This window comes from Podarcis raffonei, chromosome 7 (assembly GCF_027172205.1).
Source record: "Podarcis raffonei isolate rPodRaf1 chromosome 7, rPodRaf1.pri, whole genome shotgun sequence".
Classification (NCBI taxonomy): Eukaryota; Metazoa; Chordata; class Lepidosauria; order Squamata; family Lacertidae; genus Podarcis; species Podarcis raffonei.
Genome location: NC_070608.1, coordinates 57,667,795 through 57,686,685, shown reverse-complemented (window position 1 = coordinate 57,686,685; position 18,891 = coordinate 57,667,795). Strand labels below are relative to the sequence as shown.

The window sequence follows — 18,891 nt, the reverse complement described above, 5'->3', positions numbered from 1 at the left end:
CATAGTTTCAACTCTGGGAAAACAGCAGGCCATTATTCAGAGCCAGTGGAGGACGATTAGAGCAGGTGTTGCCAATGGACACACGTGTGCCCAGAGACCTTACCTGATGCTCACAGGTTCCTTTCCCCCCTTCTAAAATTAGGCTTGGAAGATGCATTCTGCTGTAGTCGACATGTTATGATGTGTGTGGTGCCCATGAGTTTCTCTGGTTTACAAATGGGCCCTGGGGCCTCAAGGGGGCTGGCAATCTTTGTTGAGACTAGGGTCTGGGAGACCCGTGTTCAAACATTCACTTAAGCCATGAAACTTGGTGGGTGACCATGGGCCATTCACCATCTCACTCCCTCCCCTCACAAGGCCATGAGAAGGATAAAATGGGAAGAGAAAGAAGCTAGTATACCACCTTGAAGTCCTTGATGGCAAGGTGGAATAGAAGTAATAGTAGTAGCACTACTAGTAGTAACTTTGCCAGCTCTATCCCTTCTCCTCCAGCCTAAACACAGCTGCATGGGTTACCTGCCAACTTGCTGGATAACAAGGTTACTGTCTTTATCTTGGGACCACTTCTGATATGGCTGCTTTGGGGGAGAGAATTATGGAAGGAGCCACAGTCATATAATCCATCAATCCATTGTCACAGTTATCACCCACAGACCACTTACTTAGTAAAATTATTGGAGCCACTGTTCTGTCTCTCATTGGAGATACTGCCAGCATTGCAGAATCTCATGTCTACTAACCCGAATCTCATGCAGAATCTCATGTCTACTAAGTCTCTGGACTTTGTATAGTAAAACAGTTAAGAGCATTAGCCAGGTATTTCTTTCCAATCTCAACACATCTCAGGGGGTGGCTGTACGAAAACAACTAAGTGTCATCTTAAGTGTCATCTTATCTTATAATGTGTGTTGGGGGGTATTCTTACTAGCTGACCTCATAGTGCTGTTGTAAAGATTGCTGGGGAAAAATGTGATAGAAGACTGACCCTGTCAATGGTTAACATGGTTATTACTGGGATACCAATTAAGTTCTAGTGATACAAGTTATAATGAAGATAGTTTGGTACTGTCACTGTTGTTCAAATGTAAGTTATTGTGTAAATGAAATTGAACAGCTGAAAAGAATCGTCCAATTGTTTAATAAAAACAGTTTGAAACAAGGTTTTTTAAAAATAAACTATTCTATGAAAACTTATGGTTTTCCTCCTCTATATGCTGTTTTAATGGTGAAAGCAATATCCTTATTTTAAACTCCTCGTGTATATACATACTTAGAAATAAATTCGACTGAGGTTATGGGGTTTGCTCTCAGGTAAGCCATAGTTTTGTTTTACAAGTTTATTTGTGCTCGGTGGTACTGTTATCTACTTCCAGTCTATCTTCCATTTCCTGCAATTCATCCTCCAGTTCATTTTCCAGTTCATGTGAGGACGCAGTGTCATTGTCCCAATCATCTTCACTGTATTTGTCCATTAGGTATTTCTGAGGTGTAATTCCATCATCAAAAGGTTTCTTGGCTTTCTTCCATCTCACTTTCTTGCGCTTTTGTATCTCAGCCAGCTGTTGCTTCTGCTGCTCTGACAATCCAACTCCTTCTATTTCCTTGTCCTTAGTCATTTTTTTGTATTCAATTATTTGCTTATTTAATGCACCATGATCAATTCCAAACAGATTATCATGCATGCAGGAAAGGGACGAGTCCAGGTATGTGGCGGCTTTGGTGTATCGTTGTTCACTGAAAGAAACGGATAAAAAAGTGTTACCGGAAAAATCCGAGGGCTCCCTTGGACAAAAACAAAGACACCAACAAGGATAACTTAGAGCAAAACAGCAGCCTGTAGGCTAGGCCTTTATTGAACTGTTGCAACAGGGTATTTCCCTCACTTGCAGGAGAGAGGAAAGACACAGAAAAATGTTGTGCAAGACCTTATAAAAACTTTTGAAATTCCCATCCTGTAGGTCAAGCCCACCCCCAGAAACATCATGCATACATTACAAAAAGGAGGGGTTGAGGGAGGAGTTGTGGTGGTAACTGAGTGTCCTGTCACCTGGCTGATTCCCTTCTCCCCCTCCCCATGAGTCATTTTCAGAAGACAAAAGGTAGTCACAGTTTCCTGCCCCCTGAGGGAAGATCTGATCATTGTCCTTTGTTCCAGTCCATGCTGAATCCACTCCCATATGGAAGTTCTTTGTGATCTTGATTGTCTTCTGTCTAGGACCATCAGGGTTGGCATAGCAACTGGGCAGGGCTCCTGTGGATGTGCTGGGATGTTCAAGGGATTATGGCTGGCCTGTATCAAACCTTCCCCATTTTGTAGTCCTTCCTTCATGGAGTAAAATAAAAGTGGAACAGTGCAAATCCGATGTATGGATGATTTTCTATGAATTTATAACAGAAGCGTAGCGTATGTAGTGTGTGAGTGTGTGTGTGAAGTTTGTACAAACTGAATGATGGGGGGGGGTTTCCTGCTACAAAAGTAAGAACTGTAGCCCTATCTGTATGTGATACTTGTCCCTTTGCCTAATTTTTGCCGATTTCCCCCCTCCCACTGCAGCCCACAATGTTCTGGAGGGTCCCTCGATTAGAGAGACAGATACTGCACTGTAGGAAGGGAACACTGAGACTACAGTAGGAAGGAGGAGTGGAAAGGTCTTGTTCCACAAACAGCCTTTCACCCACCACAGGCACACAACTCTTAACCAAAACAACAGTAGCTTGAAAACGCATCTTAAAATATTTTAACTAGTTTCTCCAAAGCGTTACATTTGTGTTTATGATTTTATACCTGAAATCATTTTGAACTGATTCCTTTCCTTCTTCTTCTTCAGGCCCAAAATCAGCAGTTACTAATAACTTCTCAATCTGCAAGAAAATAAATTCACCCGCATTTAAGATATCCAGAAATAGAGCCATTTCTTTGCACAATCAAGAAGTTAAATCAGTTGTAAGCCCTCATTGGGATGCGGGTGGCGCTGTGGGTTAAACCACAGAGCCTAGGACTTGCCGATCAGAAGGTCGGCAGTTCGAATCCCCATGACGGGGTGAGATCCCGTTGCTCGGTCCCTGCTCCTGCCAACCTAGCAGTTCGAAAGCACGTCAAAGTGCAAGTAGATAAATAGGTACAACTCCGGCGGGAAGGTAAACAGCGTTTACGTGCGCTGCTCTGGTTCGCCAGAAGCGGCTTAGTCATGCTGGCCACATGACCCGGAAGCTGTACGCTGGCTCCCTCGGCCAATAAAGTGAGATGAGCACCGCAACCCCATAGTCGGCCACGACTGGACCTAATGGCCAGGGGTCCCTTTACCTTTACCTTTTAAGCCCTCGTTACCATGCAAATGGTCTGGTACACATGACATCATGGTAAGTCAATCTAGGGTTTACTGTGTGGATCAGGCTTCCTCAACCTTGGCCCTCCAGATGTTTTGAGACTATAATTCCCATCATCCCTGACCACTGGTCCTGCTAGCTAGGGATCATGAGAGCTGTAGGCCAAAAACATCTGGAGGGCTGAGGCTGAGGAAGCCTGGTGTGGATTCTGAAAAAGGAACACACCTTGCCTACAGCTAGTGGTTAGTGAGACAGTTTAATCACAGGCCTGGGTCTGAATGACAAACTAAGTCAAATCCTTGACTTAACTTAGTGTGGTATGGGAGCAAAAAAGGACCGAGGAGGAGCAAAATGGCTGCAAGCTCATCTCCAGGAGCTTGCATGTTTGTGCACTTCCAGTAAGCCATAGCTTGGCTTCATGTGTTGTGCAAACAATATGCCCCTGAAATGTGATAACGCCTTTCAGTTGCTTGGATGAATGGATGCATGTGTAGAAAATTCTGACATACACAATTGGAATGTAGCATATTGCACACAGATAAGTGTCGTACCCATTGATTTTACCATTTTTGTCACTGGCCACACCCCTTCGCCCTGCTCACTGCTGGCATGTGACCCCCGTCCACCCAGCAAGTTGCTCATGAGGGAATGTGGCCTTTGGACTGAAAAATGGACCCCGCCCTGGATCAGCCTAGTGCAATAGTATATTTCTGTTAACAAGTTGCTATGAATGCATCCCAAAATGGCTTTCCCTGGTTTTTGTGGCAGTGGGATGGGGGAGGGGTGGGAGCAGTAGCCCATCTCCATGCAGCAATTACCCTGACAATGCATATTAACAATACAGTTATGCAATTTCTTCATTACCTCTCTTATAGCAGCATCTTCTTTGTCTCTGACAAACACTAATGAAGGAATGGTTCCTAGGACCTGATGTGAAATCAGAAGGTGTCTGTAAAAAAAAGAAGGAAGGAAGGAAGGAGAAACATCTAATATTAAAATCAGCTACAACATTTGTTAAGTGTTTGAAGAAAATCAGAATCAAAAAACAAAGATAGAATGAAAAAAATGAAGCACTGTAACAACTTCTAATTACTCTATTGGAAAATTATCCAGTTTTCAAAGAGTAAAGTAGGCCCACCCAACTTTTGTGGCGAACCCCATTGCACAGGGCCATGTCAGCTAACAGTACCCTTGCGGGGATTTCTTGCAAAGTGAGAGTGATGCACAGGAAACAAGCCACTCTTTCCTGTTTATTCAGCAGTGCAGCTTCCTCTTCTAAAGCAGATTCTTGCAGTTCCCAGTCAAGTAGGTACCAATGAAGGGAAGCAGAAAAGTATTTTGTATGTGTGTATTTGAAAACTAACATGGACTGCTCTGTGTATACACAAAAATGTTATTTTGAACACTTGCATGGAAGTGTATTTGTTTGTGTGCACATGAGCAAGCATGCATACCTGTCTGTGCATGTTGCATAAAATGTAACTGAAGGAAAACAGTACATACATGTTTCCACATGTGCTGAAGGTGCTTGCGAGCCTAACGGTGTAACATAAGCAAGCTAAAGTTGGGCATTTGAGTAACAAAAACACCATTTGACCAGTTAGACCAGGAATGGCCAAACTTGGCTCTCCAGCTGTTTTGGGACTACCAACTCCCATCATCCCTAGCTAAAAGGACCAGTGGTCAGGGATGATGGGAATTGTGGAATTGTAGTCCCAAAACAGCTGGAGGGCCAAGTTTGGCCATGCCTGAGTTAGACAATCATATATTGGCAAACTATTTTTAACGTGTTAGTTAAAGAGATGCTTGAATTGTGAACAGGTTTAATATTTATGCTAATCACAGAAGCACTTTTTAAAGATGAATCACCATCTTTACAGTGTTATACAAAGTTTTTATACCACCTACTTAGTGGCATTTTAGACTTTGGAAATTTGACCACAGCCAAATAATAAACCAGTCAACTGACCACATATTCTTAAGTCCAACACTCAACGTAACCTTTTAAAGTTGCCAATATGGCCTCTAGACAAGGACATTCGCCCTCCTCTGGATACAACACTGTAGTACCTTATACGTGGACCACTCTTCTGTAGAACCTTCTCAATGTAGTCATCATGTTCCACACTGCCAGTAGTCTTCCAGTAGATACGACATACTGAAAAATCTGATGTGAGGGACGCCTATGGAGTTCAAATGCCAATTGTAAGGGCACATTTTACATGGTGAAGAACTCTAAGCTTGGAAGAGGGCAGTGACAATAATCCCATTACATTCAAGAGGTTCAAGAAAAGCAATTCCTGACAACAATACATGTGTATCTAGCTGTTCACTTCTCATATCCAACTTTTTCTACTTATGCCTGACTTTCGGCAGGGAGTGATGAATATCCTGCATTAACCAAGGGTTGGACTACAGGCCGTTTTCCAATTCTGTTACAGTTCTTGAGGTCAGACTGCAACAAACCATCATGAAGTCTGTAGAACAGGTTTCATGACTGGGCTTTGACGGTCCTATTACATTTCTGATCTCACAACTTTATATTAGGGACTTTGCTGGATTGACGCCTTTTGTACTTGCCTTAGACAGTTCCACGTTGAGGTCATAAACTTCTTGGCCAGCCTCAAAGGTACTGAGGACGTCTCTCACAGCTTTGAACAGCAGAACATTTAGGGCTCTTTTACGTATGCTGTCTTCTGTCTTCACTTTTGGTGGACGAAGCTTTAAAATACTTGCCAAGTTGGATGGCTTGTGTGCCTTTAAAACAAAACAAAAAATTGCTGAGAGGAATATCTTGTGCATCAACCATGACCTACTTTTCCATTGTAGTTGTTTTCCAATTTAAAAATCTGTCTGTGCTTACCAGGGAAGAGCCCAGTGCAGGACTATCATACCAAAACTTCTTCCTTTCAAAAAAAAGAGAGAGACTATATGAGTTTTATGGATTTAACATGAGCAATAATGTATCAAACATATGTCAAAATACAGCAGCACTATTCTAGGGAGAGGCAGATGAAGAGCTGTCTTTCCCATACGGCTTAGTGGTTCGTTGCGCCAGGGCACCAGCCTCTCAGGGGTGCCCCAGCGAGTGGGAGAGCTGCGCGGCTCTGCCAGCGGCCTCCCCTTTCCCTGCACACCTGCCAGCTGCGCCTCGCCAACCATATGGCTGGTGAGCACGCAGATTGTCTCCCAAGCATCTGCGGGGATTGCTCTCCCACAGCAGCATGGGGGAGAGTTGCGCACACACACACCCCATGGCTGGCAGTGCGCAGCTTCGCCCCCCCATCTGTGGTAATTTGGGAGCACTGAGCGGATATTTTCACCCCAGCGCCGCATCTGCTAAAGATGGCCCTGGGCAGGTGCACTTGTCATCTGAGGCCCTTCTCTATGTCCTGCTTCCAGACAGGTTCAGAGAGTGGCAATAAGAGAAAGGGCCTTTTCTGTGGTGGCTCCCCATTTGTGAAATGCTCTCCCCAGAGAGGTTCAATTGGCGACCTCATTACATGTCTTTAGACGCCAGGCAAAAACAATGCTCTTTACCCAAGCCTATGGCTTTTAAATAATCTATGGCCTGCCCTGCAAAAGTGTGGGGGAGAGGACGGTTATTATGATGATGATTTTACTATCAGGCTGTCTGTCAGCATGCTTTTTACTATGTTTTTGATGTTTTGTAATATATTTCTAATGCTGTACACCACCCTGAGATCTTTTGATAAAGGGCACTATATAAATTGAAACAGGAACAACAATAACAACAATAGCCTGGATCCCTACTGGATCCGGGGTTAGAAGGATCTCCCATACATTCTACTTCCCTGCCGCCCCCCACCAACTCATAACAATAATAATCAGTAGAAAGTGCTAAAGGAGGGGCCAAATCCCCTCCTTAAGGGGGCTGGGTGGGATCAGAAAAACAATTCATTGCCGTTTATGAGTTTCCTGGGCAGCAAGTGTCACTGATACTCTGCACAGGGCCTAGTGAACAGCAGTGAGAGCTCAGTTGGTTCAGCACCAGGCTCTTAATCTAAGGGTTGTGGGTTCGAGCCCCTATTGAGCAAAAGTATTCCTACATTGCAGGGGAGTTGCACCCTCGCGGTCCCTTCTGACTCTACAATTCTATGACTTTATCCTTTCCCAAAAGAAGTCTGCCTTACTCAGAGAGGCAAGGAAAGTATTGCAAATCTATGGCTGTCATTATTATTATTATAATAACATTCGGGGTGGGGGTGCATTACTCACTTCTTTTTAGAGAGGAACTTCTTGAGCTGGTTCCTGGAGCCGCAGAGGGCGGCGGAGCAGCGCAGAGCCCGGCAGCCGGGGCAGCCCAGCGGAGGCAGGCCGAGGCCGCCGTCCTGAGGCCGCCGCCACCAGGCTGCCGCCCCGGCAGGCGGAGTCGCTCGGCTGCTGGCAAAGGCTGCAGCGGCCGCGCTTCGAACGCCCCACATGGCGAGCCCGGGACCCTTCGCCGCGCAGGAGTTCCAAGACCTCCCCGTCGGCTGGAAGCAGCTCCGCGGCCACGGCTGCTCCTCGTCGCACCGCAAGGCCCCGTCAAGGTCTATCGCGGGAAGCTGCCGCAGCGCCCCCAGCGGCCATGAAGCGCTCTTCTCGCCGCAAAGCATCCGCACTCGCAGCCCTGAACACCTGGCGGCGCCCGGCGCCTCTGAGTCGGTAAGCGCAGCCCTTCGGCAGTCAGGCTTCGCTTTCTCATTAATGCGCGCGCGGGTTTGCTTTGCGATCGCTTCTGTTGCGAGGTGGCCGTGCACGTGCAGTGAATATTGCTGCTTTGTTATTACTACAATAAATTATATGCTGATGGTGACAATACAAATTATTTTTTTTTGGGGGGGGAACCATGTATGGTGTAGGCTTGACCTTATGACTGATCTCTCTTTTTTGGTGATATTTTTAATTTTATTTACATCATTACATTCAATTACACATTTTAACATATGTAAATCTCTTTGTATATATATTTTCCTTATTCCTACCCCTGTGACTTCCCTCCATCACTTTACAGCTTCTTTTGTTTTTGTTCCTTATTCTATTCTGTTGTGTATTTTATTTGAATTTTCCCCATAAAAGTCTGTCAATATCTTAGCTTTACAAATTTTAGTCAATGCATATCAATAAATTTGTTTTAGAACTATGTTTTGTCATATATTCTTCCACGCATTCCCATTCTTTCCTTAGTTTCTGATTTGATTGATATCTGATAGCTGCTGTCATTCTATAAATTCACAGTTTATTTTGCCAACCCATTATTGATGGGATAATGTCCCCTTTCCAATTTTTGGCTGTTAGTATTCTGGCAGCAGCTGTAGCATATAAAAACACGTTTTTCTTGTTGTTGGGGATGTCTCTTGATACAATGCCTAACAGGAACACTTCTGGTTTTTCCTCAAATGATGTTTTAAACATCTTTTTCAGTTCCTCATGAATACTACTACAGAATTTTTTTCAGTTCCTCATGAATACTACTCCAGAATTTTTTTATTTTCCCACATTCTCACCATATGTGGTACATTGTTCCTTCTACCATATTGCATCTCCAACAAGTGTTAGTTTTTAATTTGTAGATGTAGCCAGTTTAGAGGGAGTCATATACCACCTGTACATCATCTTCATAAGATTTTCTCTTATTGTGTAACAAGCAATAAATCTTCCACAATTTTCTCCATTGCTCCATCTGGATGGTATGTCCGATATCTTGGGTGACAATACAAATTATTACCGTAATAATAATAATAATAATAATAATAATAATAATAATGTGCGTTCCACCAAATTCCATGCAATTCATTGCCAACTAAGGTTGAAATGTGTACCCATTCATTATACATTTGAGTGCTTTCTTTTTTTTCTCAGTAAGGCTACATATTTCAAACCCCAAAATACTGCAAGTGTGGGACTGTTTACAGCCGCTCCAGAATATGTATTTTTGAGGAAGAGATGAGCTGACAATCAGTGTCCTCTGTATCAATCTCATTTTAATGCTGGAGTATGCTGTTCAGTGCGGACATGTTTGGTGTGCGGAGACAGATAACCATTGTGGGAAAATGCTGTGCATATGTGGCTGTATGTTTTGTGCTTTGAAGATGTATGTGACCTCTACTGACTATTTTTATTTGGCTTTTAATGGTTGAGTATTTACTGAGGCTGAATCCTGTGCTCCTTTGCTAGGGAATAACAATGCATATCTACGCGGAAGAAAATCCTGTTGAATTTATTCCCAGGCAAGTAGGATTAAATCCTATTAAATTTGGTGGTACTTACCGCTGAATTTATGTAGGATCATCAGGCAACATACCATTTTTTCTTCTGAACTTTTGTTACTGTGCTCTTGTGATTCTCTTTCTTAAACCTGAACACCATTATTATAACCTTTCCTGCTTCCAAACCCTTGATGAGATGGAGATGTCAACTCTTGTTTTAGGGACGTACAACTATGGCTATCATATTTGCAAAGAAAATATAGGCACCTAAATGTAATCCAGTAAAATAAATCACCATCAATTGTTTCTCTTATGAGTGTATCCCATTTCATAATTCTCAAAACAGAAACTTTAATATATGAGAAACCACAGCATGTCACACCGATTGTACCCTGGACAATATAGCAGTGAACTGTAAGGGAAACACAGAGATCTAAACAGAGACCATTATTTGTGGTGCAACACCCCTCTCACTTGTATTTATTTTTTATTCAGATTTGTCATGGCCAATGGCTAGTACAATAAAGTTATTTGGATTGGATTGATTGTAGCTATACAAATGTCATGGACATTTTCAGAATAATTCTTGTGATGTTTTACAGCACACTCATTTAATATCCCAGCGCTAAAGATCTCATCCAGCAATATTTTTTAAAAAACAGAAAAAAGCACATATTACAACTTTTTATTTTTTTAATTTGTGTTTCTATTCCATTTAGCAAAGCCCTGTAAAACAATTTGAACAATACAATAAAGGAAACACATCAAATAGCATATTCATTCATTTTTCTTTTTCATATCTGAATATAACTACAAATTTTGTTTCGTACTGAAAATAAAAATTGAATACCTAATTTTCATACGAAAACATTGAGACAGATACAGCAAAATGTACACAGAATTAACATTTCATCTGTATCATATGGAGAATGTTATACATGCACTTCGTTAGGGACTGGGAGACCACTGACACCAGCCAAGATACTTTCAACCATGTTTTCCATCATCAGATGGCGAGCTTTTGAAGTTGCACTTCCAAGGTGAGGAGTTATAATGACATTCTTTAAATGTAATAAAGCATGATCTCTGAAGGCAGAAAGAAAATAAATCAGAAATTTAATTAAAATCTTAGTAAACTATGCCACTATTTTTACCACAAAAAGTCTGTGAAAATGAACAGATTATTAATTTAGGCTTGATTCCTAACAAGGCAGTTGCTGGCAAAAGCATTCCTACAGAATTCTGTTCACAGGATGCTTCTGCCAGGAGAAGGGGAAGATGTGACTGATTGATTCCTTGTTCTCCCTGAAATGTCTCATGACCATGAAAATCTGCTCCAAAGGGTTGCGGGACCCTTCAGAACAGCATGAGGGACAGAGAGGGTGAAAATTACCTTCCTTCATGTGCCAACAGAACCATCCACTGCTCTCAGTCCTTTCTATAATTGGAAGGAAACTAACTAAAACATGCCATCACAGGCACAATCAAATCCCAGTCTTAAAATCAGTTCAGGGTCACAAAGGCAGTGCTTTTTTCTTTAAAAAATGTTTAGGGCTACTGTCATTTTGACTCAAGAAAATCACCATTTTATAGTTCAAATCGGGGGAAATAAATACAGTAAATGGACAAAAGTACAAAGATTCATAAAACATTTAGGGGTATGCGTCGCCCCAGAAAAAAGCACTGCAAAAAGGTATCTAAATGACAGGTATGTTCTATGTGTCCGCTAGTCACACATCACATTTTAATCTATTTGTAAACATTTGTATCCTCTCCTTCATTTGAGGAGTTCCAGATAGTGTACATAGAGATGGAACTGAATAAGGAACCTTCAGATTGTTTTCTGCATACACAAAATACAAGTAAGATTCACATCTGCATTATACAATGAAATAGTGAAAAAAGGTTGCTTGCGTCCATTAATTTGCCTGCTAACATGTTCAAGGCTTAAGGGGTCTGAATGACTGATCTATTTTTATGCTGCAATGGCAGCCATTTGCATAGGTACTGTGATTTCACAGTTCACTTAAGGCAGGGGTCAGCAAACTTTTTCAGCAGGGGGCCAGTCCACTGTCCCTCAGACTTTGTGGGGGATCGGACTATATTTTTTGGGGGGAATATGAACGAATTCCTATGCCCCACAAATAACCCAGAGATGCATTTTAAATAAAAGGACACATTCTACTCATGTAAAAACACGCTGATTCCCGTACCTTCCGCAGGCAAGATTTAGAAGGCGATTGGGCCGGATCCGGCCCCAGGGCCTTAGTTTGCGTACCCATGACTTAAGGAGATTTGCACATATGAGGTCAAAGGAGGCCTTGGAATCTGAATTCCAAGGTCCATGAGCAACTGTTATTAAACTGATTGCGTAAGTATTGTCTGTGCACCATGGGGTTTAAAATTATACCACCTTGCCTACGCAAACCAGTTAACATTTCAGAGCCATTACAATGTAAAGTTTGCATTAACACACTACGAGTGATACCCAACTAAGTCATATTCCAACTTAGATTCACTGAATTTAATGGATCCACCCTGACTAATACTAGATAATAACCCTATATCACATCTATAGTAACCTGAAGAATTAACAATTCCCATGGTTTGGAGTAAATGTCCAGCTGCTTCATCTTAAATTGCCCTTGGTGATGGCACCCTCCAGATGTTTATATTTATATTTTTAATGTATTACATTTCTAACTGGCCCTTTAATGTGCCCTTTAGGGTGCACTACAACAATGAAATATACAATTACAAAATACACATAAAAACAAACAGAAGAGTTGCAGCCATAAAAGGGGGGAAATGTAAAAAAAACAATTACAAACATTTTTAAATATAAAAATGTGGTTTTAGGGAGAAATTTGTACAAAAATGCTGGTGAATTTCCATGAAGATTTTTTCTTTAAATCAGCACATTTGCTGTGGAAATGTGGAGAAATGAATTTAAGATTAGAAAAGTAAGAAACTTAGAAGACCAAAACTGATTCATCCGTCCTTAGACAAATCAGAAATGAGTCAGAATACATTTTGGCACATAGATTATGCCAAAGATGGGGCAATCGATGGCAAACCAAATAGTTAATGGACAAACATTGGTTCTGATTTCTGCTTAAGCATTTTCATGTGGAACCATTCTTACCTTGGCAATGGCTCAGGATATGTCACATCCAAAGCTGCGGCCTTAATAACTCCATTTTTCAGCGCGTTCACCAATGAATCTTGATCAACCACTTGACCTAAATGAAAAATTGTACTGTTTTCTTTGAACCGAAACATAGACTGCAATATAGACAGCAATACAGAAAGCAAGGACTTTAAAATGCCATCAGCTGAGATTTCTGCAAAACTATAGTGTGTGTCCAATATCTGTTCCAAGCTAGCTCAGTCTTTCCCAAACTGGTGCCCTCCAGGTTTGGGCTAGAACTCCCATAATCCCTTACCATGGACCATTCTATGCTGCCTGCTGGAATGGATGAGATTTATGCTCCAAAACATTTTAAGGACACCAGGTTGGGAGAGGCTTATCTAGCTCTACAGTGCCTAAAAAGTAGAAGACCAATCTCCTGAAACAAGTGCAGCGGACAGTTGCTGGAGATGACATGATTTCCCCCCAACATCTCTCATTCTTGTGTGTTGACTCCACAAAGTAATGGAGCATCGTCAGTCTAGAGCCTCTCTCCAGGAAAATGCGGTTTACTGCCCAAACGTGATTCGGTATCCTACCTCTAGAGATGTTGATAAGAGTAGCAGTGGGTTTCATGAGCTCCAGCTCCTTTTTTCCAATCAGTTTTTGTGTTTGAGGTGTCAGGTTCACAGACAGTATGACAAAGTCAGAACGCTGGAGTAAGTCTTCCAACTTTGGGCAATAAACAGCACCAACAGCCTGTTCATCAACCTCATTCCTGGAGGAAACAAACATTTAGCTGTAGATAAGCATTTAACAAAAATAACATCCAGGTTGTCGTTAAACATTTTCATGAAACCACCAGGAGAGGTCGTCCTGTGAGTTTTCGTGTCAGCAATATACAGATGATACCTAGTTCTTTCTTTCCTTTCCCAACAAAATCCTGGACCTTTCGTCAAGGATCAGTGAAGGACTAATAATAAACTGAAACTTTTTTTTTTTAATGAAGATACAAACTAGGAGTGGAACTACTAATCCAGGAACAAACTTTCAGGCTCTTCTGGATGAAACTGTACATTGTTTGGGCGTTCTCCTGGAACCAGCATTACCTCTGGATATACAGGTGACAAGAGTTGCCATACGTCCAGAATTTCCCGGACATAGCTGGGATTCAGCTATAGGAAACAGGTCCGGGAACATCCGGACATATGGCAACCCACGTCAGAAGTGTAAATTTTGGTTAATTTCCTTTATAATAGCTCAAAACATCTTCTTTTTTTGAGACTGGGGGGGGGGGGAGCTAGCCAAAAAAAATCCCAAAACCATCTCAACAAGTTTGCAAAAAAAAAAAAAAAAAGCTGTCCGGATTTTCACTTTTTGAAATATGGCAACCCTACCTAGAAGTGCTTTTGCCAAATTAAAGCTAGTGTACCAGCTATATACATCCTTTTTGGGAGAAGGAAGGTCGCAAGACTGTCTCCGAGTCACAACTAGCATTCAGGGCTACAAAACAGAAATTTATGAGGAATGTGAAATCCATCAGATAAGTGCTATTTCTTCCTCCTCCCAGCTAAGGTGTGTGTAAAAGGCAGGATTTTGGAGGCGGCGGTGGGGGGACAGTAAAACAGCCAAGCTGTAAGTAAAAAAAGCATTTGGGAATACTTCTTCCCTATGGAGGTTGGATGGGGCAGCAGTGGATTTTCTGCTTGTAGGAGTCCTGTACTATCTGCTTCCACCTACGATCACATTTTATATTTGTAAACAAACCCAGATATTACCAAAACACCTTAAGTCCCCAAGTGACCTCTCCTTCCAAAAGAAATCAAACCTAAGTAAGACCAGCCCAGTGACTAGACATGGAGATATTAGAAAGGATTGGTGAAATGAAAATACAGCTATCCTTGGGAATTTGTACTTGTCTGAATTGTGCAATGCACAAACAATGTAAGCAAAAATGAATACCGTATATTAGGAGAAAGTGTGCATAAAACTGAATACAGTGGTACCTCGGGTTACATACGCTTCAGGTTACAGACGCTTCAGGTTACAGACTCCGCTAACCCAGAAATATTATCTCGGGCTAAGAACTTTGCTTCAGAATGAGAACAGAAATTGTGCTCCGGCGGCAGCAGGAGGCCTCATTAGCTAAAGTGGTGCTTCAGGTTAAGAACAGTTTCAGGTTAAGAACGGACCTCCGGAACGAATTAAGTACTTAACCCGAGGTACCACTGTATATTAGTTAAACTAACATTAAAAATGCATTGTGTTAGGAAAAATTGCTTGCAAAAATGTGTACTTTAATCCAAAATGTCTTCACCCGGGAAAATTTGCATTATAATACTGATGAATTCTCATGAGGATTAAAAAATAATAATTCCCCAATTGTTGCAGAGATATGGGGAACCAAATGTAAGATTGAAAAACTGAAAGAACAGAAAGTGACAGATCTTTCTATTCCTACTCATGACCTTGTCACTTCTCAGAAAAGTAGGCCTTGTTTAATAGGTACTCTATTAACATTCACAGTAAATGTTTAGGCAGTCCAGGGAAAATCAGTTAAAGCACAATGGATTTATGCAGACAGTGACAAAATAAATGCTGAAGTTCACAGGTGGGTAAAATCAGATTAAAACACCGAGATCAGGCAGAGGTTTACCTCCGGTTCCTATTATGATAAAGAATGTTCATTTCAAAAGCTCTGGCTCTCTGGGCCACTTTATACCCAATAGCGCCCATTCCAATGATCCCCAGTGTTGCACCGTTAATTTCTTCTCCTAACCAGTCAGCCATAAAACATTTAGTGTCAGGAGAAACTGCAATCTGATGACCTAGAAATTGAGACGGACAAAAGAAAACGAGGGTTTGCAGCATTTTAGGAAATCAGTTAACAAACATACGGTGTGATGCACATCCCAGTGTGGCAAATTGCTCTGGTTTTAATAGCTCTGAGCTGTATTTGAACAACAACAACCCACCTACAGCTTTGATTTCTAAAATATTACATACCAGGTCCCAAATCTTCCTTGAAGACACACACCTTTTCATAGCTGTCAACTTTTCCCTTTTTTAAGGGAAATTCCCTTATTCTGAATAGGATTCCTCACAAGAAAAGGGAAAAGTTGACAGCTATGCACCTTTTTAGCCCGAGTATACAGTTATACTCATCCGAGGAGTGATTGGTGGGGATGTTTGGGGTAGGGCCTTTTCCTTGACAGAACCCCAATTATGGAAATCTCTCCCTAGGGCTGTTTATCTGTCCCCCTCCTCTTTTTGACAATTAAGACATTTTTATTATGTCATGATACCAGTGTGTTTTAATCTTGCTAGCTATTATTTTTGTTCTAAACATTTTACTTTGTCTTTCACTGCTCTCTGATTTTGCGAACTAAGACACTGACTGTTGTGAACTTGGGGAGTTCTTAATCTGAGCTGGAACATAGTATAAATATATAAAATTAACTGATTGAAGATATAGTTCTACCAACAGCAGGATGTCATCACATCCTTCAAAGGATACCTGTGCTAGTGGATCAAAATCAAACATCTGTGGGAGTGCAATTATCTGTGACCCACTTTCAGTATTCAGCAGCTAGGCTGTATATTTTATGTAAATTGGAAATGATGTAAAACAGGTTTATCCATGTGTTTGCTAGTTCAACAAGGCATTCTCCAACCTATACAGACATTCTGCTGACTATATAGACATTTTACAGATAGACCTCTCTGCACATGCCTAATTCTGATTATAGGCCTATATAATCAAGCACTTGTAGACCATGAGAAAAAAACTTCCTCGTCCAAGAAACTGTTTGTAGACTGTAATTACAGGGCAGGTGTTTTGTAAGACCGAATGTTTTCTAGGGTGGATTTGTTTGGAAATGTTTTTTATCAACAAACAGCATTTAATAATTTCCTTTATCTGATCACTCTATGACTTTTAAGCACAGCAACCCATACACAATCAGTTGCATTCACACCATGTTTTAAAGCAAGTTAATTGGAAAGCTAAAATGTACCTTCCACAATCCTCCTGGCAGAAGCCAGCATCAAAGCCATCCCCAAGTCTGCTGTTGGATTGGCAACTGCAAATGGGGTGTTTGCTACTTTCACGCCAAAGCTGGAGATCAGTTTTAGGTCCAAGTGATCCACGCCTACGCCACAGTTTGCAATCACCTTTAAATTAGGCAAGCTTTGCAGGAGATCCCTGTCAACCACTGGTTTGTGAAACCACATAAAAATTGCTTTGATTTTATGACTAAGATCTTGCTTGTTTTCAGTAAATTCCTTCATGGTAATGAGCTTAAAATGTTTCTCCAGAAACTCCACATGGTCTTCATATACTCCATTTGTGCCTCCTATAACATTTATCAGTGTATATGGATGCTCGTTCTCTTCCATGGTCTGTATACAGTATAGAAAAAAGAATTCATATATCAAAACTCATTTTCTAAAACTAATGTGAAGACAGCAGTGTTTCTCTTCAGATTATTGTTTTTATCTAGTTCATTGTGATTAACAGGGTAGTTCCTTTATACAATAAGGGCGGGGATATCCAAGACTGCTATTTAGCATTCTGAATCGTTCAGTCCAAAATTGAGTAATCTATGCAGATTTAATTTGGGAGTAAACCCAACTGAACTCAGCAGGGCTTAATTCTGAGTAAACATGAGTAAGATCAAGGTGAAAGTGCCCATCAAGGTTCAAGGCTTTCACCATTATTATTATTATTATTATTATTATTATTATTATTATTATTATTATTATACCCTTCCTCCCAAGGGAGTCCAGGTAATCTATACCACTACTTATGCATTAGCAAGAATGGAGTGATCTTAGTATAAATTCTGTTGAGAAACACTAATTAGTGTCTTACATAAAGGGAAAAAACTAAACACCATCATGAAACATACTAGACGTTTTGTAATCTAATCCTGACCATATCAAAAGATGAACATTTGGACCCTGCTGTAAATATTATTGCACACAATGCTTCTGAATGCTGTATTTCTCCTCCTCCGGCACTGCAGTGCACACAACTCTTTCCCCTAATTTAATATATATATCTGGATTTTAAGAAGAAATTCAACGAACTAAATACAAAACCAACTTCATAAAGAAGTGTCACAAGACGTGAGTCACTATCACCTCGTGAAATGACGCCTCCAGTTGCTATTCAGCGATAACAAATGCAAACGAAGGAACAAAAGGATTCACTTCCCCCAAGTGTATTTCTCCGAAAAAGTGCCCCCCAATTTAAAACAAAATCTGACTATTACAACTCCTTCCCTCCCCCGGTGAGAATGGAATTGCCTACTGTCACAAAGCTTGAGCTGCAGAGACAATGTGATCCGTGCCCACTCCCCGGATAAAGCTCAGATAAGGACCCCGCCCCTCTCTATTAATTTGCATAAACCCCTCTTATTGGCTGAATTAAACACCCACCCAAGCAAATGACAATTAGGGATGGGACATTTCTGGAGAGCCATAAGCCCCATGGAATTTAGGAACTTCCGCTTAGGGCAGGGGCTGGTTTGCTTGCTAGTTTTGTGAGAATGTTTGCCTTTAGGAAATTCCTACACAGACAAGCAGCCCCTTAGAAGATGCAAAAGGGAGAAAAGGCGTCAGTAAAAGGATAATAAAGATTTGTTGTCGTTTAGTCGTTTAGTCGTGTCCGACTCTTCTTGACCCCATGGACCAGAGCACGCCAGGCACTCCTGTCTTCAATAAAGATTAGCAACCTTAAGAAAGAAAGAGAGAGAGAGAGAGAGAGAGAGAGATGCTATCAAGTACTATGGCGCCTTCGCTTGCCTCCAAAAGAAAAACAAATTACCTTGTGGAAAGAAACGACTTTCAGCTCCTTCAGGAAGGTTGCTCTTGAATTGGTACCGGCTGATTCGGAGCAGAGCTGAGGGACGTGGAAATCACCCGGGAATAAACTCCGGAATGTTTTGACTCACCAGCTAAGGAGTCGGCAGGGAGGACTTGTTCTCTGGGTTGGGAAACCGCGAAGCTGCAGTGGAGCCTAGTTCAGCTCACACTGAGCTAGGAGGACCTGCAGGAGGAAATCTGCTGTACAGATAAAAGAGTAACTAGAGGTAATCACAGCCCTCTTACTGTCGGTTATTTTACCCAAAGGGGGAAATATTGGCAGCCAGCAGCAAAGGAAGGGAAATAAGTTTATCAGTTGAAGAAAAAGAGATCAGAATAACAAGTATTTTGCAA

The 18,891-nt window shown here is 41.5% G+C and overlaps 2 protein-coding genes across 6 annotated transcripts; both read right to left on the bottom strand.

Moving 5' to 3' along the window:
- Positions 1-1,122: 1,122 nt before the first annotated feature.
- On the bottom strand, positions 1,123-7,961 carry RBFA (ribosome binding factor A). Its single transcript, XM_053396701.1, has 7 exons — positions 7,567-7,961; positions 6,191-6,233; positions 5,908-6,084; positions 5,398-5,510; positions 4,192-4,276; positions 2,786-2,862; positions 1,123-1,734 (listed from the first exon to the last, which is right to left on the bottom strand). The coding sequence occupies exons 1-7, from the start codon at positions 7,944-7,946 to the stop codon at positions 1,338-1,340; spliced, it is 1,272 nt and encodes a 423-aa protein (XP_053252676.1). The 5' UTR covers positions 7,947-7,961; the 3' UTR covers positions 1,123-1,337.
- Positions 7,962-10,218: 2,257 nt separating this feature from the next.
- Positions 10,219-18,660, bottom strand: LOC128417695 (probable 2-ketogluconate reductase). Of its 5 annotated transcripts, none has more exons than XM_053396711.1 (6): positions 18,500-18,660; positions 16,686-17,070; positions 15,326-15,497; positions 13,269-13,447; positions 12,685-12,781; positions 10,219-10,625 (listed from the first exon to the last, which is right to left on the bottom strand). In XM_053396711.1, exons 2-6 carry the CDS (start codon positions 17,065-17,067, stop codon positions 10,472-10,474), a joined length of 984 nt encoding a protein of 327 aa, XP_053252686.1. In that variant the 5' UTR covers positions 17,068-17,070; positions 18,500-18,660; the 3' UTR covers positions 10,219-10,471. The 5 variants fall into 5 exon arrangements, with proteins under 5 accessions (XP_053252686.1, XP_053252688.1, XP_053252685.1 ...); XM_053396713.1 differs by lacking the exon at positions 18,500-18,660 and adding an exon at positions 17,984-18,055; XM_053396710.1 differs by lacking the exon at positions 18,500-18,660 and adding an exon at positions 17,815-18,046.
- Positions 18,661-18,891: the final 231 nt, after the last annotated feature.